Source organism: Quercus lobata, chromosome 11 (genome assembly GCF_001633185.2).
Source record: "Quercus lobata isolate SW786 chromosome 11, ValleyOak3.0 Primary Assembly, whole genome shotgun sequence".
NCBI classification, from domain to species: Eukaryota; Viridiplantae; Streptophyta; class Magnoliopsida; order Fagales; family Fagaceae; genus Quercus; species Quercus lobata.
The window spans coordinates 54,222,466-54,242,538 of NC_044914.1; the positions used below are offsets into that span (position 1 = coordinate 54,222,466).

At 32.0% G+C, this 20,073-nt stretch overlaps 2 protein-coding genes across 4 annotated transcripts; one reads left to right on the top strand and one right to left on the bottom strand.

The window, feature by feature from the left end:
- The first annotated feature begins 2,084 nt into the window (after nt 1–2,084).
- Nucleotides 2,085–5,586, top strand: LOC115968748 (probable flavin-containing monooxygenase 1). The gene is made up of 5 exons (XM_031088244.1): nt 2,085–2,537; nt 2,879–3,116; nt 3,509–3,684; nt 4,114–4,472; nt 5,197–5,586. The coding sequence occupies exons 1-5, from the start codon at nt 2,100–2,102 to the stop codon at nt 5,537–5,539; spliced, it is 1,554 nt and encodes a 517-aa protein (XP_030944104.1). The 5' UTR covers nt 2,085–2,099; the 3' UTR covers nt 5,540–5,586.
- A 1,791-nt stretch (nt 5,587–7,377) lies between these two features.
- On the bottom strand, nt 7,378–16,265 carry LOC115967590 (protein DETOXIFICATION 45, chloroplastic-like). Of its 3 annotated transcripts, none has more exons than XM_031086712.1 (15): nt 16,130–16,265; nt 14,965–15,286; nt 13,534–13,676; nt 12,827–12,970; nt 12,526–12,671; nt 12,206–12,341; nt 11,202–11,298; nt 11,010–11,110; nt 10,408–10,571; nt 9,907–9,978; nt 9,690–9,806; nt 9,482–9,577; nt 9,265–9,386; nt 8,730–8,787; nt 7,378–7,619 (listed from the first exon to the last, which is right to left on the bottom strand). In XM_031086712.1, the coding sequence occupies exons 2-15, from the start codon at nt 15,261–15,263 to the stop codon at nt 7,608–7,610; spliced, it is 1,707 nt and encodes a 568-aa protein (XP_030942572.1). In that variant the 5' UTR covers nt 15,264–15,286; nt 16,130–16,265; the 3' UTR covers nt 7,378–7,607. The 3 variants fall into 3 exon arrangements, with proteins under 3 accessions (XP_030942572.1, XP_030942571.1, XP_030942573.1); XM_031086711.1 differs by having other exon boundaries at nt 12,526–12,674; nt 16,130–16,264; XM_031086713.1 differs by lacking the exon at nt 16,130–16,265 and having other exon boundaries at nt 12,526–12,674; nt 13,534–13,665; nt 14,965–15,051.
- Between the last annotated feature and the right edge of the window lie 3,808 nt (nt 16,266–20,073).

Sequence of the window (20,073 nt, forward strand, 5' to 3'; positions counted from 1 at the left end):
GTATCACTATTGTTTTTGCTTGATCTGTTTATAATTACTACTACTTTCTCTATGAATGCAGAAGCAGCAAAAATTGATATCTATAATTACGTGGGTAGTGGCTTGAATTTTATAGCCCGTTGTCAACCTGAGGATATGCTTGGTCTTCTCGTCCAGAGAATTCCCTTTAAATTTGGCTTTTTCGAGGTCATAGATGAGCCTGTAGTCTCCTGCACTTTTGAATGGTTCAAGGAACGCCACTCGTTCGATATTACATTCCTGATAGGGACAAACGACTGAATTGTGTTTGGGCTCTTGGACCTGGAGGTCCATGTTTGCAACTTTATACTGGTCAAAAGTGTTATCCTTGGAAGGATTAAACTTCTGCTTTTCCATCAATGGTGCATTGGTGTGTACGTAATAAAGAACACTCCTAATCTCTTATAGTCCTTATAACTTCCTATTAGTGTTCTCTCTCTCATATATATATATATATATATATATTTGGGATGTTATGAATGTATCATCTTATCAAACAACAATTTTAATCAACTCTCTATAAATGGATTTTACTAACGTGTGTATTAAAGACACACGGCAGCATACTATTTTCGAAAAAAATTTTATTAAAAATTGAAAAAATTGAAAAAATTTTTGATAATTTTTTCAATTTTCAATAAAAACTTTTCAAAAACAAATTTGTTAAATTATGAACTATGACCCATTATTGAATTATAAACTTTTAGCTCTAAAGACTAACACAATCGGTTGAGGATCACCCCTCATAAAATAATTGTCAGACTTGCGTAATATATTTAATGCATTTCAGTTGTTGTCAGGAGTCTTATCTCCCTTATTCAACCACCGCTAAACATGGTTTTTTTTTTTTTTTTTTTTTTTTTTTTTTAAGAACCGCTAATCATGGTTCAAATGCATACTCTTCCCCACTTGTTGTAATTATTATATAAAAAAATAAATAAAATATAAAAAAAAAAAAAAAAAAACTCTTCTTCTTTATTGACATACCGTGTAGGTATTATTTAAATCCTATAAGTTCAAATGTTTGTGTGTACTTGTTAGTTTTTTTTTTTTTTTAATATGGGAATTTGGAGGAAGAAAAGAAAAAAGAGATCGGTTGTCATTTCTTTTGTTAAGACATTTAAAATAAATAATAGAAGTAGAGAGAAGAATAAATTTTTTTTACCTTGGATTAAAAAAAAAAAAAAAAAAAAACCCTTACCTTGTCTAGTTGAAAGATGAAAACAGAGAAAATGTTAAAGAATTATTTTGAATTGACAATATAAATAGATATATAAGTTTTATTTATTTTTTAGAAAAATATATATAAATAGATAAGTTAAAAGGGTATTTTAGATAGTGTTCAAATTGTAACAGATTAATAAGCCTGAAGGAAAAATACATAAAAGGAAAAAGGGGACAAAATTAGAAGCTTACACCCTCTCCCATTAAATTCTTCCAATTTAAAGGTTTAGACTTCTGAGAGTTTAAAACAACCTTTCAAATCCTCTCAAATGGTTCCTCTCTTTTCTTAAGAACACCTATAATAATCTTCTTCTTCTTCTTCTTTTTTTTTTTTTTTTTGAGAATGAACACCTCTAATCTAATGTATATAATATAAATATATATATATATATATATGTTTAAATCACTAAATTAATAATTGAACCTTCTCTATTCTATGCAAATATTAAATGGTAATTACTTAATATATATATATATATATATATATATATATAATGGTAATTGTCTTAATTGCAAAAGTGTTAATGATATAGACAAGACAACGTTCTTAAATTACAAAACCACGCAACTGTATCTTGCAATTAACGAGATGAAACTTTTTTCTATGGGCAGCCGACACGACAATTTGCACCTACCTTTCATTGTCTGCCATATTCCACAGTTAGTACTAGCAACGTCAAGAATTGATAAACTATACAATTAATTCAGTATTCACCAGAGAGAGAAAGAGGATCCAGCTTAGAATTGACAGTCTCAGTTTATCTAGTTTTGAGTGTTTTGACCCTTTCCCACTTCACACATGTAGAGGCCTCTAAAAGGCAGAATCATACAAAGTTTGATACTCAGAACACAAAGCAATGGAGAGGCAGGTGGCCATAATTGGAGCTGGTATCAGTGGCCTTTTGGCTTGCAAGTACACTTTGTCAAAGGGTTTTCATCCAATCGTTTTTGAAGCCAAAAGCAGCATCGGAGGAGTGTGGACCAAAACCGTAGAGACCACTAAGCTCCAAACTCCAAAACCAGCGTATCAGTTCTCAGATTTTCCATGGCCTTCTACAGTGGAAGAAGACTTTCCTAACCAACACCAAGTCTTTGATTATATTCAATCCTATGCTAACCATTTTGACTTGCTTAAGCACATCAAATTTAATACCAAAGTTTTGAGCATCGAGTATGAAGGCCCATCTGAGGAAGAGATGCAATCTTGGAGTATGTGGGGTGGTATTGGTGACCCTTTTGGCTCTAAAGGGAAATGGAAGGTTATAGTAGAGGATGCTCAAAGCTTTTCAACTGAGGTGTGTATATTTTATAGTATGTAAACACACATATAACCTATTCGAATTTTTCTTTTTCTTGTCATGATTTTTTCTGCACTTGCTATATATGAAGTTTTTTTGCTTTGGGTTAGGACTAGGTGGAATGGTGTATTGTGCTAATTCCCAAATTTTATCTGATTTTTAGATAATTAAGTTTGCATTGCTTAACTAACTATATCAGATCAGTTAAAGAATTTATCTTTTTCATTAGGATTTTCACGAAATCGCTGTAAGGGAATCCTTGTACTGTAGAATAGTAGTGAAAATAATAATTTTTTAGAATCTTGATATTATTCCTTCTTATGTGAATGGAAATGCAGGTACACTTAGTGGACTTTGTGATCCTCTGCATTGGGCGATTCAGTGACATTCCAAATATTCCTGAATTCCCTCCAAACCAAGGCCCAGAAGTATTTCATGGAAAGGTGATGCACTCCATGGATTACGCTGCCATGGACGATAAAAGTGCTGCTGACTTTGTTAAAGGGAAGCAAATCACTGTTGTGGGATTCCAAAAATCTGCCTTGGACATTGCTATGGAATGCTCACTGGCCAATGGTAAGAAACACAAATTTTACTTACATTTTATATCTATATAAATATCTCATGGACTAAAGTGCACTTTGGACTTTTAACGTTTGAGATTATTTTCATTTTGATATTTTACTATCAAAATTTTCACTTTGACTCTTCATATTCGATTCTATTTTCCAATTGGAAAAAATGAAAACTTAATCAAATATGAAAGACTAAAATGAAAATTTTAAAACGTAAATGGTTAAAATGAAAACAACTCCAAAATTTTAGGACCAAAAGTGTATTTTGGTCAATCTCATAGTTTTTGTAAATGATAAAATGCTTATGAGCAGAATTTATTAATTATGTACCCCTATGCTTAGATTAATTGTATTTGATAGGTTTTTTACATTGGTTTAACCATAAATTTGCAGGCACTGAACATGCATGTACTGTATTATACAAGAAGGAACACTGGAACCTTCCTGATTACCTTCCATGGGGCGTGCCTCTTACTTATTTATACCTTAATCGCTTCTCCGAGCTACTGGTTCACAAACCTGGTGAAGGCTTCCTACTAAGTCTCCTTGCAACACTTCTTTCCCCTGTGGTAAAGTTTCTCCCTTTTTAAAACATCATCAAACCCTTCAATTTGATTTGATTTTAGTCGTCATTTAGATTTCCTGTAATTTCTATTTGTTGGACCCTTGGCAGTTGGGTTTAAAACAACACAAATTGAACCTTAAGTAGATTTCCATCACTTTTATTTAACAGAAAATGATCATATTGACATCATGTGAAGCATAACACATGCACATATAATTGATTCCTATATAACACGTGTTCACTTGATCATTATGTCCAATAAAAATATATTTAGCACAGTGTTTGACAATGACTCATGAGGGGGTCTCTTTGCATTAACCCCCACCCACACCCCCCCCCCCCTCTTTTTCATTTTCTTTTTTTCAAATATTTTTAAATTGACATGACAATTAATCATAAGGTTGAAGCTTACAAAGTTTTGATCATGTAACAGAGATGGGCATTTTCTAAATTTGTTGAAAGCCATATAAAAAATAAGCTGAGGCTAGCAAAGTTTGGAATGGTACCAAAACATAGTTTCCATACAGAAATCAATTCTTGTTTGATCCCCACGGTACCAGAAAAATTCTATGACAAAGTTGAAGAGGGAAGCATCAATTTGAAAAAGAGTAAGAGCTTTAGCTTTTGTAAAGAAGGTGTTTTGGTTAACGGTGAGGCACAACCCCTAAAGACAGATTTGGTCATATTGGCTACTGGGTTCCAGGGAGACAAAAAACTCAAAGACATTTTTGTCTCCCCCACCTTCAAAGACTACATTGATGGTTCGCTTGATGCAACAGTTCCCCTCTACAGGTTAGATTTTTTTTTTTTGGTTATAATTTTCTTTGAGAGGAGAAAATTAAGGAAAATTTCCCTTTTCATTAAAAAGGGAGAAAGGAAAATCATAACATTAGATTTTTTTTTTTTTTTTTGGATGAACATAACATTAGATTTAATAACTAGCAATGTATGAATTAACATATTATACAATAAGCAATATAAAGAAAAATTTTAATTTAATTTTCTCCAACCCATTAAGCGAAGATTCATAAAATAATCTACATGAATTAAATTACATGATTCATTAAATTATTCAAACAACTCGCATTACTCATGTGATTCAAATAAATAAATAAAAAGTCAAATGACTAAGATTATATGTGAATGTTTATACCAATAGTTATGAAATGGATTAAAGAAATTTTTTTCTAAACCAGTTTAGAGGTAAATTCGGTCAAATAAGAAAGATGGAATTTTATTTATCATTTCATCTAGGTTTACAAACAACTTCGGTTTATTTTTGGGGAATAAGTGTTAGAATAATAACTATATTATTAAATTTATCATTCCATAATAGCTTAAACTTTTTGAATGTGAACTAGTTCTAATTAGGACTAGTTTATTTTAGTGTCAAGGCATGTGATTCTAAACTTGAACCATGATTGCACTTAAAACTCTTATTCACCATTTTAGAAAATGTGATTAATTTATTAATAATATTACTTTGAATGACAAAATTAGATTTTGACTTCAACAGGGAATGTATTCACCCTAGAATTCCACAAGTAGCAGTAATTGGATATTCAGAAAGTGTTTCAAACTTGTACACCTCAGAGATGAGATGCAGATGGCTAGCAGAGCTTCTAGACAGCACATTCAAATTGCCTAGCATCAAAGAGATGGAAAAAGATGTGGCAAAATGGGATGAGTACATGAAGAGATATTCAGGGCAATACTACAGGAGATCATGCATTGGTGCTCTTCATATATGGTACAATGATCAACTGTGCAAAGACATGGGGTGGAACCCCAAAAGAAAGAAGGGATTCTTTGCTGAATTGTTTGAGCCTTATGGACCATTAGATTATGTTTCCCAATAAAAGAGGATATTGACAAAGTAAAAGTTGTTGCATATGACAACCAGTTGTGACTTATACGATTCATTTTCAGAACCTTTGTGCATGAATGAATGACTACACTTGTCATTCATGACCACATATGTGTCACCTTTTTATGTAAGAATAATGAACACGGAACTAATAAAAAAAAAAAAAAAGCTACTGCAATCTTTTCCAAATATGGAGCATCTTTGTTTCTTTTTTCAAAGAATATGGAGCATACTTGTTCACGGCATCGTTTGCCAAACGGCACGTAATTCCATGATATCCTAGGAAAATTGGGATTAGAATTCTCCACGGTCAAATTATTAAAAAAATAAAATAAATCGTCCTTTCGATTGTCACGAGTTCTTTTTTTTTTATTAATGGTATTAGAGCCAAACTTCACCCCTATCAAAAACAAAAAAACAAAATATCTCATATATGACGTCTTAAACGTATTATCTTTTTAGGTCTTATAAAGTCTTGAGTCAAAACATTATAAGAAAAAGGTCGACACATAAGATAATTATTATTGAGAAGGAAAATTTATATTATTGACAACTAAGTGGTGAAATTTGTTTCTTTCTTGATATTTGTAAGTCGTTCTAATTAATGAGACAACTAGGAAAAGGATCAGGAGCCCAGACAAATCTTTTAGCCTTTAGTCCCAAGCATTCTTCAAGGGTAGTAATTCACCAACCCAAGTCTTATGGAAAATGTTATTTAAATATCTTATCCTATCTACCTCAAACTTAAGGAGCCTCAAGAGATAATAATTGAGTGGTGAACGGAACTACGAGGGAGAATTAATGAATTATTGAGTAAAAGAAAAGGGGAGAAATTTTGAATGCCTTTCAATCTGGCTTGCAGCTTTTCCTGAACAGTTTACTCTTCTAACTTTTTCTCACATTACAATGGCCCTAACAATAGAACCAGATCCAAGTCCTCTTTTTACATCATGGGTGTCTGATAAGATTCTTAGAAAGTCTTGACTAATCTCATGAACAAATGTAATCTCCCACCTCACTCATTCTAGGTAATCATACGAGAATTTAAAAAGCCAAATTTCAATTGAAATGAATATATCAATGTAATTTAAGAGAACTCAATGAAAGAACATCAATTCAAATCCTGGATTCAAATTTAGAGGTGAGAGATCAAGAATTCTCACAATTTCTTAGATACATGGATCCAATTCAATTCAGTGGAATTTTTCATTCACATAGAACATTTTAATTTTATAGAACTCTAGGAGACTTAAACCCAAAGCCTCATGTGATACATGAGGCCTAGAAACCACCAGACCATACCCGAGGGTTGGCCTAATCTTCCTTCTTTTTTTCTTTTTTCTTTGATAACTGATCTTGTTATATGGAGGTTGTTGCTATTTCATTAGCAAGATAGCTCTTTCATTTTTCGGACTTATAGTTAATATATGTACTTTCATTATGGTCAAATAAACATCTCTTGCCTAGAGCCATGTAAGTCAATGAATGATCTACTAGTTTTTATAAGGAAAATCATGGTTCAAATTCCCCCTCCCATTGTCCAATTATCAAAAAAATAATAACAAAGCATCTCTTCAACTATTTTCTTTTTTCTTTTTTATTCAGAAGTAACTGAAAGGAAGGCATATAAACAAGAACTTCCTAGAAGAATACCCATCACAGTACCTACTCTCAGCGAGGTTGTCTCAATTAAACACTTATTTTGGTGCACCATTGCTCTCCCCGAAAAGAAAAACCTAGACTTTGCCAGAGAATAACATACATAATAACTAAAAAGTTGAATGATCATCTAACAAGCACAAACGACAATTTAGCAAGTACCATTTACAATAACAAAAATAACAAATTCATTAACAAAATTTCTAATGGATAACACATTGCTTTAACTTGTTTACTTTATACAAGATTATGCCAATTGAAAGCCAAAAACTTTCTATCAGCTTAAAAAGAATGTGTAACCAAAAGCCGCAAGTTACAACTGAAACACCTCTAAAAGAATGTATGTCATATCATACTTGAGCATCGTATATGTCCTGCAATCTTTCCAGATGGTTCCCATCTCAAGTGGCCAGCTGAAAAAGAAGGTGGTTAAATAATTCTAAGTCAAGAACCAAACTCTAAAGTCGGAAAAAGGCATAATAATGCAGATTGGACCAATAAGCACTTACCGGTAAATTTTTACAAGCAAATCTACTGGATAGAAGCAGTTTTTCATTTCAATTGAGAAATGAGAAATACATACAATATCAACTAAATTAGAGAGCCATTTAAGGTATTTAGAAAGAAGGGATGTAATTTGCATCATTAGTTTGTGCAAGTATGAAAACATCATCTCAATGTGCATATTAATTCAAAAAAGAAACGTTGACAATATGCCATTTGTTTCCAACACAAATTACTTCAATTGAGATGTAGACTTATACTAAAAGAATGAACAGTTATGTACCACCAAGTTTCCACTATATATTGTTGCTTGTTCTTGCTGTAGGGTACAAGTGGTGGTCAAAATTGAGTCATCAACTCAAATGCAATAAGGATAATAACCTGCACTACATTTGCAGAACTTACCTAAAGAACTTTTCCTGAGGAAGTAAAACTTGGTTTTCATCACAAATAAAAAAAGGTAATCGTTTTCTTTTTTCTTTTTTGGTTATTATATATGGAAAAATAATTTTCTACTAAAAATGCTTTGTTCTATTAAACTATTGTCTTCTTCTATTAAAAAAATATTCATGCAAAAAGCAAGTGAAGTTCAGATAATGTAGGTGAGAGTCACCAACAAACATAGAGAATAGAGAAACTTTTGAGAGGAAGGGGGAAATAAGTACAAAACAAATATGAATTACAGATAACTTTTCAGTCATAATTTAATGGGGTGAAGTAACTGCGTTTGAGTGACGTTCAAAAGAAACCCTCCTTCGGGACTCATTCACCAAATGTCATGCATAAATTTTAAGGTAAATTGAACAGCAAATGAACTGACATTCATATGAAACCTTACCAACAGAATCAGGAAGACTCACTCACCCACTATCATGCATAAATTTGTACGTACAAAGACAAGAACTTTTCATTAAATGAAGACAAGAAAACAACCAAAAATTTCCAGAAATACATGACGTTAATACATATCAGAAAATTAGAACACTAAACCATAATCAGAGTCATGAATATACACTAACCTCAGTTCTCTGGAAGTCCCTGTGCAAGAACCACCATGGACCATTTTTTGATAGTAATCTGAAAAAAAAAAAGATTATAAATAAATACATCTACTAGCACAAGCAAGAAATGGCAACCATCAAATCTACATAAACAGATTGACACTGATAAGCATCCTAAAGTCCTCATGGACATTGACATGACAACAATTTTTTTTTTTTAAATGCAAATTCTGACAATACCTAACTTCTAAAAAATATGGTTATGAATGAAAATTGCAAACATCAGTAATATATGGTACTAGACCAGAGATTAGTAGAACCAAATATGACTTCACATCATTATGTATTATCAAAATGCCAACACCAGGCATGTCAATTGTCAAGTGGACACATACTAAATAAAAAATTTCATCAACAATTGCATATCAGCCCTCACCTGCTACTAGGATAAACAGTCAAAAAGAGAATATAATTCATAATTCACAATATAGAACCATTGTATGAAAGTAATAGTTCAAAATTCACCATACTCTCATAATATTGTAAAGTTTACCTCGCAAATCCTGCCACCGTCCGTAAACCCATAAAGAGAGTTAAGCCCAACCAAACCCCAGGAAGGCCTAAAATTGAAGGAGCATAGAGCAAAAAGGTTGAACATATTGCCCCCGACATCATCTATAAATCCATCAAAAAATGTCAAAAACAAGCAATAAGCACAACCAAGTAAGGACATCTCAAAGAAATTTTTACTTTGCAATGGTAAGGTTTACCATAGAGTAAGCTGCATATGGGAAGTCTGAAACACCATAATGGAGGCCATCAAAAATAAAAGCCAGGGCATTCAAAGGTTGACTAGCACTGACAAACTGCGAAAAAATTTTGAATTCATAAGAAATATGCAAGGGCACCGACATTTGTGTAAACTTGTAAAGCTATACAAAAATCAAACAAATCATCCATTGTAAGTGTGCTACATACCAGTACCCCAGTTCTAACAATTCCCAACACTTCAGCATCCTTCGTAAACACAGTGGCCAACGAACCAAAAGATACACCCAGAATTGCAGACAAGAAAACTCCAGTGAACAATCCTATCTGGAAAAAATATGCACATCAATTTCAAACAGATCAACTCAACTAAAGATGTGCATTAGACACATAGAACACAATGGAGAAGCATACACGATAAGCTTACCTTTAAAACATAATCTGTAACGTCTTTCACAGATTGATAATCACCTTTAGAGAAAGAACTTGCAATCAGGGCCTACAAATAGATGACAATTTGGAAGTCAACAAAAACCCAAACTTTTATGTAGGTTAGTCCTGATAACAAAATGTGGGGGAGCTCTGTGGTAAGCAAACTATATCTTCTCATATAGTTTCTTGGAGGAATTTAAACTCTAAAGGTTAAATGCAGAAATACACTTTTCCTTTTTATAAGAGACGTCTTTCCAAAATGTCATTATTACATATTTTTCATTCTCCAATTAGTTGTTAGACTTTACACCTTGTTTATGTATATTCTACAGCAATCTGTATTTGTTGATTTTAATCACTTCCAATCCATGAAGCTCACACCAAAATTAATTATACCAATCATAATAAAAATAATTATTCCAACCATAATAAAAATAAATACATCTACTAGCACAAGCAAATAAATTATAAATAACTAAAATAAATTATTAAATACCTGACCAGATGCAGCCAGTGCATCCGTAAGGAGGGATACAGCCAACCATACTTGAATACATATCTGATGTGCAGCCATAGCAACTGGACCTTGACGAGCAGCCATTGATGTCCCCAATGTCATGGTAATAAGAACAGCAAGAGTTCTTCCAAGAAGAAAACCACCTACAGCAGCCCGTCATTGATAAGCATTAAAATACATCTGAATTAGAGGAAATGATCTGGCATCTATATCAATCATTATCAAAATAAAAAATAGTCATACATTTAGAAGCAGCATCAAAATAAAATATAGCCAACAAGCTATAACTCAAATGAAAGGATGAGGTAATGGGTTCAAGACCCATTGCATGTGTTGGTAACTAAAAAGCTAAAAATAAAACCAATGTAGCCAACAAGCTATAACTCAAATGAAAGGATGAGGTTCACCCATTCGTTGTGTTGGTAATTAACAAGCTAAAAATAAAAACCAATGTACTGCTCCATCAGCAAAAGCAATAACAAACAAGATTGTCAGATCAGTAAGAAAAGTGGGGAAAACAAAAATAAATATAAAAATCAAGAGAGTTGGCACCGACAAAGTGACAAAATTTAAGAGCTTACCAGATTTTAAATATCCACCAAACTGAAGTGATCCCAGCTTTGGAGGCAGTAATACAGCTCTATTGTTTAGATGCCAGATCAGTAAAAAGGTAACAATATACCTGAAGCGTTAATATTTTATGGCATGAATTATGGTTAAATAAAGCCAAAGAGAAAGGTATAGAGGAAGAAAGTCATCCAAAAAGCACATACTGAGACAAGACAGTGGATATGGCTGCTCCAGTTGCACCCAATTTAAAATAATACATAAGAATGGGAAACAAAAATACTGCTGATAGATTTCCAATGCCTGCATATGGGACAATACATTAGTTTGCAGGAATCAGTGTACAAGATATGGAGAAAAACAGAACCACAGGATGTTGATAAAGTGTAGGCAATAACTAATAAGTAGGAAGCAACATAGGACAACATCAGACAAAGATGAAATACAAATTTTTTTTTTTTTTTAAATATCTCATAGTTACTATAAAATAAGTTTAGAAAAGATCAGTTTCTTCCTTATTCACTACTACAAGTATTGCACTAAAATATGCTTCTGCATTTTTCCCCACGGAAAAAATTACAATTAGGATGAAGGGCATTGATGCAGATGCACACACTCCCAATAATGGGAACGTATAAAATAATGAAAAATAACATAAATGGCAGCAACATAGAAAAATTTACACAATGATTTCTATATTTTTTAACAAATTTTTCATTAGTTTTTACATTGAATAATTTCTTCATATAGATCAGTCGGAACACCTACAAACCTTTCTACACAACCTTCAGATTTTTAATTTGATGAGATGTATCCAAATAAGCATATCCCTTGTATCCTATAAATGATGACCAATATCTTTTGGAAATGCATTGGAAAATATATGGGCTCAAAACTGAGAACTCATAGCCTCCCCCCCACCCCCCCATTTGATGATCAAATGAGCAAGCATTTCAAGATGGTATCAACCACCATACTTATCAAAAAAAAAAAAAAAGATGGTATCAACCACCATGACATGTAATTTATTCCTTCTATTCTTGATACAAAACACATTAGAACCAATTGAAAGAGAAACAATAAAGTAAATTACAAGGCACAAAAGGAATTGGGTTAAAAAAAATTCTCAAGTATTATGACATATGATATCTATATCTGTTTTCTAAGGCAATATTAGTGTCAATAAGTATTACTAAAATAAAGCACTTACCTAGACATAAAACAGGAGTTTTTGTGTCCCTAAAACCACGGAAAACGCCTTGGAGAGCCAAAGATACCACAACTGCAGGAGCACCAAAGGCTCTAAGTGAAAGAAATCGTTGTGCTGGAATACGCATGGATGAACCCTAGAAAGCAAATGATACCCAGAAAAAAAAATTTATAAAAAAAAATTCCTTGTCAATAGGAAGCCATGTACCTGAGAGAATAAAAACATATTCATGCACATATGCATATAGAGTGAGGGAAAGGAGGGAGCGGGGGTTGATAAATAAATATATAACGTAAACCTGAGTACGTGTAATAACTTACTGATGATATGCCCATTAAATCTAGAAACTTTCCTGATCCCAAATACAAGGCCAAAGCCTCAATAATGCCAATCCCAACTGCTAATAGTAAAGCTGTAGATACTGAAGATAGCTGCTTTCTTTCAGCTGGTTTACCATTAGTACTGTCTTCTAGAGAACCCCCACATGTACAACAATCAGACCAAATTAGCAATGAAAGTGAAAATACCGAGCCAGTTATATACTCATAGTCATACCATCAAACCAGAATCAAATACATTCAAAAAAAACACTCAAGGCATCAACCGTTAATTTTACTTCACCTGAAGCAGAGTCTTTGACTGAATTCTTCGAAATGTCTTCAGCAACAAAAGAAGTGGCAACACTAAGGAGAGGAATATTAAATAGCTTTGATATGCAGTTAAAGATGTTTGTGGAAATACCAGCTGAACCCAACTCCACAGGACCTATAAATAATAAAACAAAGGGGGTGAGTTAAAGCTCCAAAGCGAAAAAATAATAATAATGATTGGTAATCCAGTGTGTATTTTAGCTTTTATACCCAGAAATCAGAACCAATGCAAAAGAAAATAACATTTAGGTTGATTAAATTTAAGTTTTCCTAAATCATGAGATGCGTCCATGGTTTTCTATTGCCTTAAATGCCACACTAACTAAATCAGCTGAAAGCACAAACATTCTCACAACTTTAGTTCTAGGACTATGAAACCAACCCAACACTAGCTAAATATTGATTATCAAAGATGCATCAATGGTTTTCTATTGACTCCACACTAACTAAAGCAAGTGAAAGCACCTGCTTCACACAACTTTAGTTTTAGAAGAACAAAACCAGCCAATGACCACTAAACACACATCATGATCATGATTTCCTATACCATAAAGAGGACATTATTATTTTATAATAAAAATTAAACCGATAAAAGGGGCTCAATATATTACCAAGAAAAAGCTGTTAAAATAAAAAATTAACAGAAGGAAGGAATCATATATCAGTAACAGATAGTACCTAATCTACCAATATAGGCAGTCTCCATCAGCTGTGCTAATGGTTCAAGAGCCTGTCCACCAATTGCAGGCAAAGAAAGCATTAAAAGTTCATGCTTTACATCCCGAGACTTTGATTGACTGGCAGGAGTTCCTGTCAATTTACTGTTAACAAATTAAGAAAATTCATATTTGTACAGAAGTTTCATGATCTGAAACCCAACCAAAAAATAGGAAACTTTAAAAAAAAATAGAAAATAATAACATCTTACACAATAAGTAGCAAATCAATTATTTAAAGACATACATACTATCATTACATACAATTGTGTCACTGATAAACATCTTATGAGAAAGTGTTGCCCACATATGCACACACACACATTGAGAAAGCAGAGAGTCCTACCATCTATTTCCTACAAGTTATCATGTCAAACAACTTAAGAATCATGTCAAATAACAATACTTGGGTCTATAGCTCACAAGATGCTATATACCCTATGTATGGAAAAACTGATATGTACACCGAGTGTACTACACCTCCTTTGCACATAATAGTGGACCCTATGTGCATAAACCACAAGTAGGGCCCACCATTATGTGAGAGGAGGGTGTAGTACACGGGGTGCACCGAATAATCTCACCTAAGCATGAAGGACACAATTACCATGCCAAACAACTTATAATTTGTTAAATAACCATACACAGATTTATAGCTCTCAAGAGGCATACTTAAAAGCTCCAGGCAGTGCCCCACCAAGACCAATATGTATATCCCTATCTACCTTAAAAGTCTGCTGCATGAGACCCGAGCTACTTTCTTATAATGCAGACTGATTAGGCTTCCTATAGCATATTGTTACACAGAGTCCAAATAGAAGTAAATAGAAACTCTTCCCATTACAAGCTTCATGTATTCTTTTTTTTGCTGCATACAAGCTTCACATATTCACTTCTGGATCAGGAATTGGAAATAAGTGTCATCTTAGCATTAAGAAGGGAAGAGAGAGAGAGAGAGAGATCACAGAATAAGAGCAATGATCATTGTCTAATGGTTTCAATGAAAATCAGAGCTAAAGAAGAATAATAGCAAAATAAAGGAAGTAAAATGCGGGAGACACAACTTAGTACAATGTTATCAGGACAGAATCAAATATTACATACTTTCAGACCACAAACCAGTATATTTTGAAAAGGCATACTGCATTATTATTTCTATGTCCATATGAAGTAAAGAAATACGGATATTTTACACCTATAATTTGAAATTGAGCATCCAAGTTTTATAATAACATTCCACAATCCAAAAAATGCACACATAAATCCATCATAGAACTTCAAACCAAAAATGCAAAAGAAAATAGTAATACCTCTATAAAACAGATAAACATGTAAACAGTTGATCCTCAAATTAGTATGTACAAACAATACAGCTCAAGGCTTAAGATCTTACAGAGTGTCCTCCCCTGCACTGCTCAGAGTCTCCTCTTCCACATCAGAGGAACTTACATCACAATCAGAGCTCAACTGACCATCACAAACACAAATATCGGGTTTTCTTTTCCGGGTCACTAGTGGAGACAAAAATGCTCTATTCCTCAAAGACAAATGGCAGCTCTCCACAATCTCTGCATTGCTTAACCCTTTCCTATCAATTGGCACAAAGGAATTGCAAACTTCGCTTGACCGTGACAAAGATAACGGCCTCGTTGGTTTCGTTATAATACCCTTACTAACTCGAGTGGCCAACATGGTAATCAATTCTTGTTAAAATCCTTCAACAATCAAAACCCCAACAAAGAAATCACCACCAATATGCAAGCCAGAGGTTAGAATTAGATAAAAACAAGTACATTCTAATATTCAAACTTGTTTTAATTATAATGCTAATCAATCTAATTCGAGTAGCCAACATGGTAATCAATTCTTATTAATCCTTCAACAATTAAAACCCCAAAAAAGAAATGACTATAAATATGCAAACTAGACATTAGAATTCAATCAAAAAATTAAATTATAACATTCAGAATTGTTGTAATTAGAATGTTAATCAATCTAAAACTGTTCTAACAGAGTAACCAAATTAGAAATATAATTTCCAAACAAAGCAAAATGTGAGAATTTAAATTTTTTTTAACTAAATTCTAAATTTCTAACACCCATTTGTGTGCTAATTACACGTTCAAATACGAAGCCAACAAAGCACTTCCAATTTTTACAAAAACGTATAGCAAAGAAACAAAATTGAAAAAGTTACAAACTATTATACAACAAATAAAGAATTTGCAAAATCAAATATACGAAAACACACCCACCCATCCAAACACACACACAAAACAATGAAAAGCACAAAGCTTTACATTCAAAATTCAATTTTGTTCGGCCTCGGAAAAAAAAAAAAAAAAACAAAATTGAAAACAGAGCGTGAAACAGAAAGGGCAGTCAATAACCTCAAATGCAGCGAATTATTAAGAGAAAAAACAACGTAAGGAACCACAAATGGTTCGGTGTTTTGAGCGCGGGAAATGGTTTTGCAGAGGAGGGTGTTTGGTTCTCAAGAAAACAAAACAAATAGAGAGATAATAAAAAAGAGAGAACTTTAATAAGAGCTATAGTACCTTATTGGTTTTCTTCTTTTGAAAGTTGGGGTTTTTAGAAAAAATTTGAGAAATGGATAACACTAGTTGTTGTTGTTCTTCTTCTTCTTCTTCTTGTTGAAAAGACAACAGCAACAACAGAATTCTGTGTTGGACTTGTGTTGTGTTGTGTTGTGTTGTGCTGTGCTGTGTACTGTGTTTGTGTTTAGGGTCCGAGTACTTTCACTAGAAGAGTGTCAAAGGTTGTGTCACGTGTTACGCCACTTGGATTTTTTTTTTGTTCCTTGAAGAAGTGTAAGGATGAAGTTATTTTTTTTTATACAAATTAGAAATTCTACTCTAGTTTAATCTAAGTTTATGTGTATATATATATATATATATAAAACTTTCTCTTAGAGATTTGAACCCCGATCCTTACCCCCCACACCTCCCACAAACATTTATACTTGTAGAATAACCATTACACCAAAGATATACAGTGGTAGGACCAAGGAAGTTTATTAAAAGAAAAAAAAATAGTAAATAAATAGAGATAAAATCTGGCCATTTATTGTTCTTTAATTTTTCTTTTTTTCTTTTTGGAGGAGAAGGAAGAGTTACCCTATAATTATCAAGAAATGAAAATATATATATGAGTTGGGTTCAAGTTATACTTGGTGTAATTCTAAACAATATTGCACCACCCATTAACTTATTATTGAATTCATATTTTAAAAAACCAACCATTAAATTATATGTTCTGTATGTTTTCAACATGCATGTCAATTTCTATGCCAAATGGATATAATTTATCATTTGATCCATAAACTCATCTTTTATACATTATTTTAAACTACAAAAATTTGAAATTAATTAAATAATTTATTGATAACATGACCATTGATCTTTGATCATCTTGAAATTTTGTAAATATAGAGAATATATGAAGATAATATAATTTAGCGGTGGATTTATCAAAATTCACATCCAATTAAAAAATATTGGATGGTGTGACATTACTTAAAATTGCACCAGGAATGGTCATTTGAGATATATATATATATATATATACATATGGCCTTTATGGCTGTATTTGTTAAATTATATGTTACATCATGAATGTAATATTGCTTTTAAACATGTGGTAAAGATACTTAGCTTAATTTCATTAGGTTGAATGAGTTATATATTGATGGTGTCATGGTGCTTTATTATTTAGAACACGTAGTCGAGGGCTGGTCTTTTTCTTAGTCTCGGCTGTATTGCCATTGATATGTTAAGATTTTATAAATGTTTGAAATATTAACAAGTATTTTTGAGTGATAAAAACAATTTGAAGATATTTTTTGCAATCCTTCTAGTTGCCTCGAGGTGTGGCTCTTTCTATAGAGTAAATCCATACCCCAAATTGTATGGATTTAGTTGGATTGAATTGTATGACTACATGTTGTGCAAGGTGTGTGTTAAGCTTCACATTGCTTGTTTATTAGGTGAATCTTAGGTATTCGGATTTATGAGTCCTATGGTAATTACTTGACTAGTCTTTTTAGTAAATAAACGCAAGTGTACACACGAAGTGGATCTTAACAAGGACATATTCTATAATTTTTTTTGTTATTTTTTTTCTTATTGAATATCCTCAAATATATTATAAGATAGCCACGTGATGGGTTTGAAACTTTTATTTTAATAACTTTTCTAAAGAAGGGAGGAACTGGAAATTGAATGTAGAAGGGGCATATCTCTCTCTCTCTCTCTCTCTCTCTCTCTCTCTCTCTCTCTCTCTACATATTTGTGTGTTTATATATGTGTAAACTTTTAATATATTTATGTTTATATTTTCCACACAAATATAATATGGTTTATGTCTATATTTTTCAATGCCACTTGTGATTTTTATATTAATTGATAATTACTCAACAAATACAAGTTCTTGTGGAGTGGGGTGGGGTGGGGTAGAGGCAAAAGTCAGTCTATAGTTTACTAAAAAGATAATAATGTTTATATTATTTGATTATCAATTGATAATCACTCCACAAGTAAAAATTTTATATAATAATGTTTATGTTTACAATTTTTTTGATTTTTTATATTTTAATATCATTTTCAATTTTAGACCAAACAAATAAGAATTGTTTTTGTTGCAATCGCATGTGAACATTTTATTATAGTATATTAACCATATTCGATTACAATCCAATAAACTTTATCTTATATGAAAATTTTATATTTATATTGCAATAAATTCTTTTCATATGCTTGAGATTATTTACCTCTCATAGTAATACTAAAAAAAATGTCATCTTAAGAAAGGATCAACAAAAGGGGCGAATAACAACAAAATATATACATATATATATATATATATATATGAATAAAAATATCTAAGAGTGGATGTTGCCTGAAATCATAGATAGCATGTGATGTGGGTGTCTTATTTATTAGTAAGAATGAAACATAATAGAATTGCTTCTTCCAGAGTGTTATAATAACTTGATAATTTGATAAAATTGTTCTTTGCATAATTAGATAATCATATTTTGAAGGGCTTTAGGAAACACAGAGTGTTCATCATTTTTGGTAAAACTAGAACTTTATCAACTAATTAGAAGAAGAGGTTGTTTAACGGCAATGCCTCTCATAGTAACCACCTATGACCTAACATCATACATCACACGGTTGAAGTTTGCAAGGTTGCCGTGAAATGTGCTAATGCTTAAGCTAGGAAGGGTCTAGAGCTTGACTAGGATCTTTCTATTTTTGATAGTCCTCCCGTGGTCATTTTTATGCTTTTAAGATTATTTGCTAGCAATAGCATGGTAAGATTGTTTTCATTATTTGCATTTCTTTAAGCTTTGGTGAAAACTGAAAAGTTGATAGTAGTAACTAATCACATATAAATATTTTTTATTTATATTTATTAATGTTTTTAATACAATTTTAACACCTCAAAACAAACAACAAAATTTATGTTTATGTTTATGTTTTCCATACCCATATAATGTTTATATCTATGTTTTCCAAGTCCATCTTTACTCATATCAATAAAATTCATGATTTAACTTATAGTTATTTTCTTAGTGTTTAATTTTTAAAATTTCACATAATTGCGGCCGGATACATTTAGTCCAACGAATTACGAACAATTGATGCATATATATTTTAATGACATTTTAAATATTGGACCAAACATATAGATATAATAATTATTTGTCAGAGTAGATCATACTTTTACACTTTGATCTTTCACACATATCACATGAACACCTTGAACTATCGAAATGTAAGATTGATCACCCTAAAATTATAAAAAAAATTCAATGTCCCCTTGCCATCTGTTTTTGTGTTAAGTGTGTAGATTTTATCATTGAAAAACCAATATGCCCCCTTCTCTAAACGAAACAACAAAGGGGTAGTAAGTTGGTCTTTCAATGCTAAATTTTGTTAGTCTTAACAGCAAAACAAATAATAATGGTTAAATGTAACTGGGGCAATAATTTTGAGTGGAAAAGAGTTATTTGCCCTAAAAAAATAATGTACCAAAATTCTAATGGAGGGTTATAAATACACACACACACATTAATCCATAACTGAGTGTAAAATGCACGAGAAAGTTTAACATAATATTTTTTTTTCTCTTTTATTTATTTATTTGGTCAAAATATGATATTTTATAATTATGATAGTTAACATTAGACATTTATTATGATTATGTTTGTATTTGGAATTACTACACTTTTTTAGTATTTAAAGAAAATTAAATATACATAAGATGTATGCAAATGTCTATATGCAATTGTGAAGGCTCAAAATATTAGAACGTTATGTGAAGATATAGTTTAAAGAAGACATTTTGCCAAGTTTTGACTGCCACTCAATCGAAGCTTGATTAATCACAAGGCTGAAGCTTGATCGATCAAAGGGCAGATCTCAATAACTATTCGATCTCAACTTAGTACCCGTTTGGTTCAACTTTTGGAGTCCAA

Coding starts and splice junctions, on each gene's coding strand:
- LOC115968748 (XM_031088244.1), top strand. CDS start 2,100: ATGGAGAGGCAGGTGGCCATAATTGGAGCTGGTATCAGTGGCCTTTTG. Junction 2,538..2,878: donor CTCAAAGCTTTTCAACTGAG/GTGTGTATATTT, acceptor ATGGAAATGCAG/GTACACTTAGTGGACTTTGT. Junction 3,685..4,113: donor CAACACTTCTTTCCCCTGTG/GTAAAGTTTCTC, acceptor ATCATGTAACAG/AGATGGGCATTTTCTAAATT.
- LOC115967590 (XM_031086711.1), bottom strand. CDS start 15,263: ATGTTGGCCACTCGAGTTAGTAAGGGTATTATAACGAAACCAACGAGG. Junction 9,807..9,906: donor TTACAGATTATGTTTTAAAG/GTAAGCTTATCG, acceptor TATTTTTTCCAG/ATAGGATTGTTCACTGGAGT. Junction 9,578..9,689: donor TTGTTAGAACTGGGGTACTG/GTATGTAGCACA, acceptor ATTTTTTCGCAG/TTTGTCAGTGCTAGTCAACC.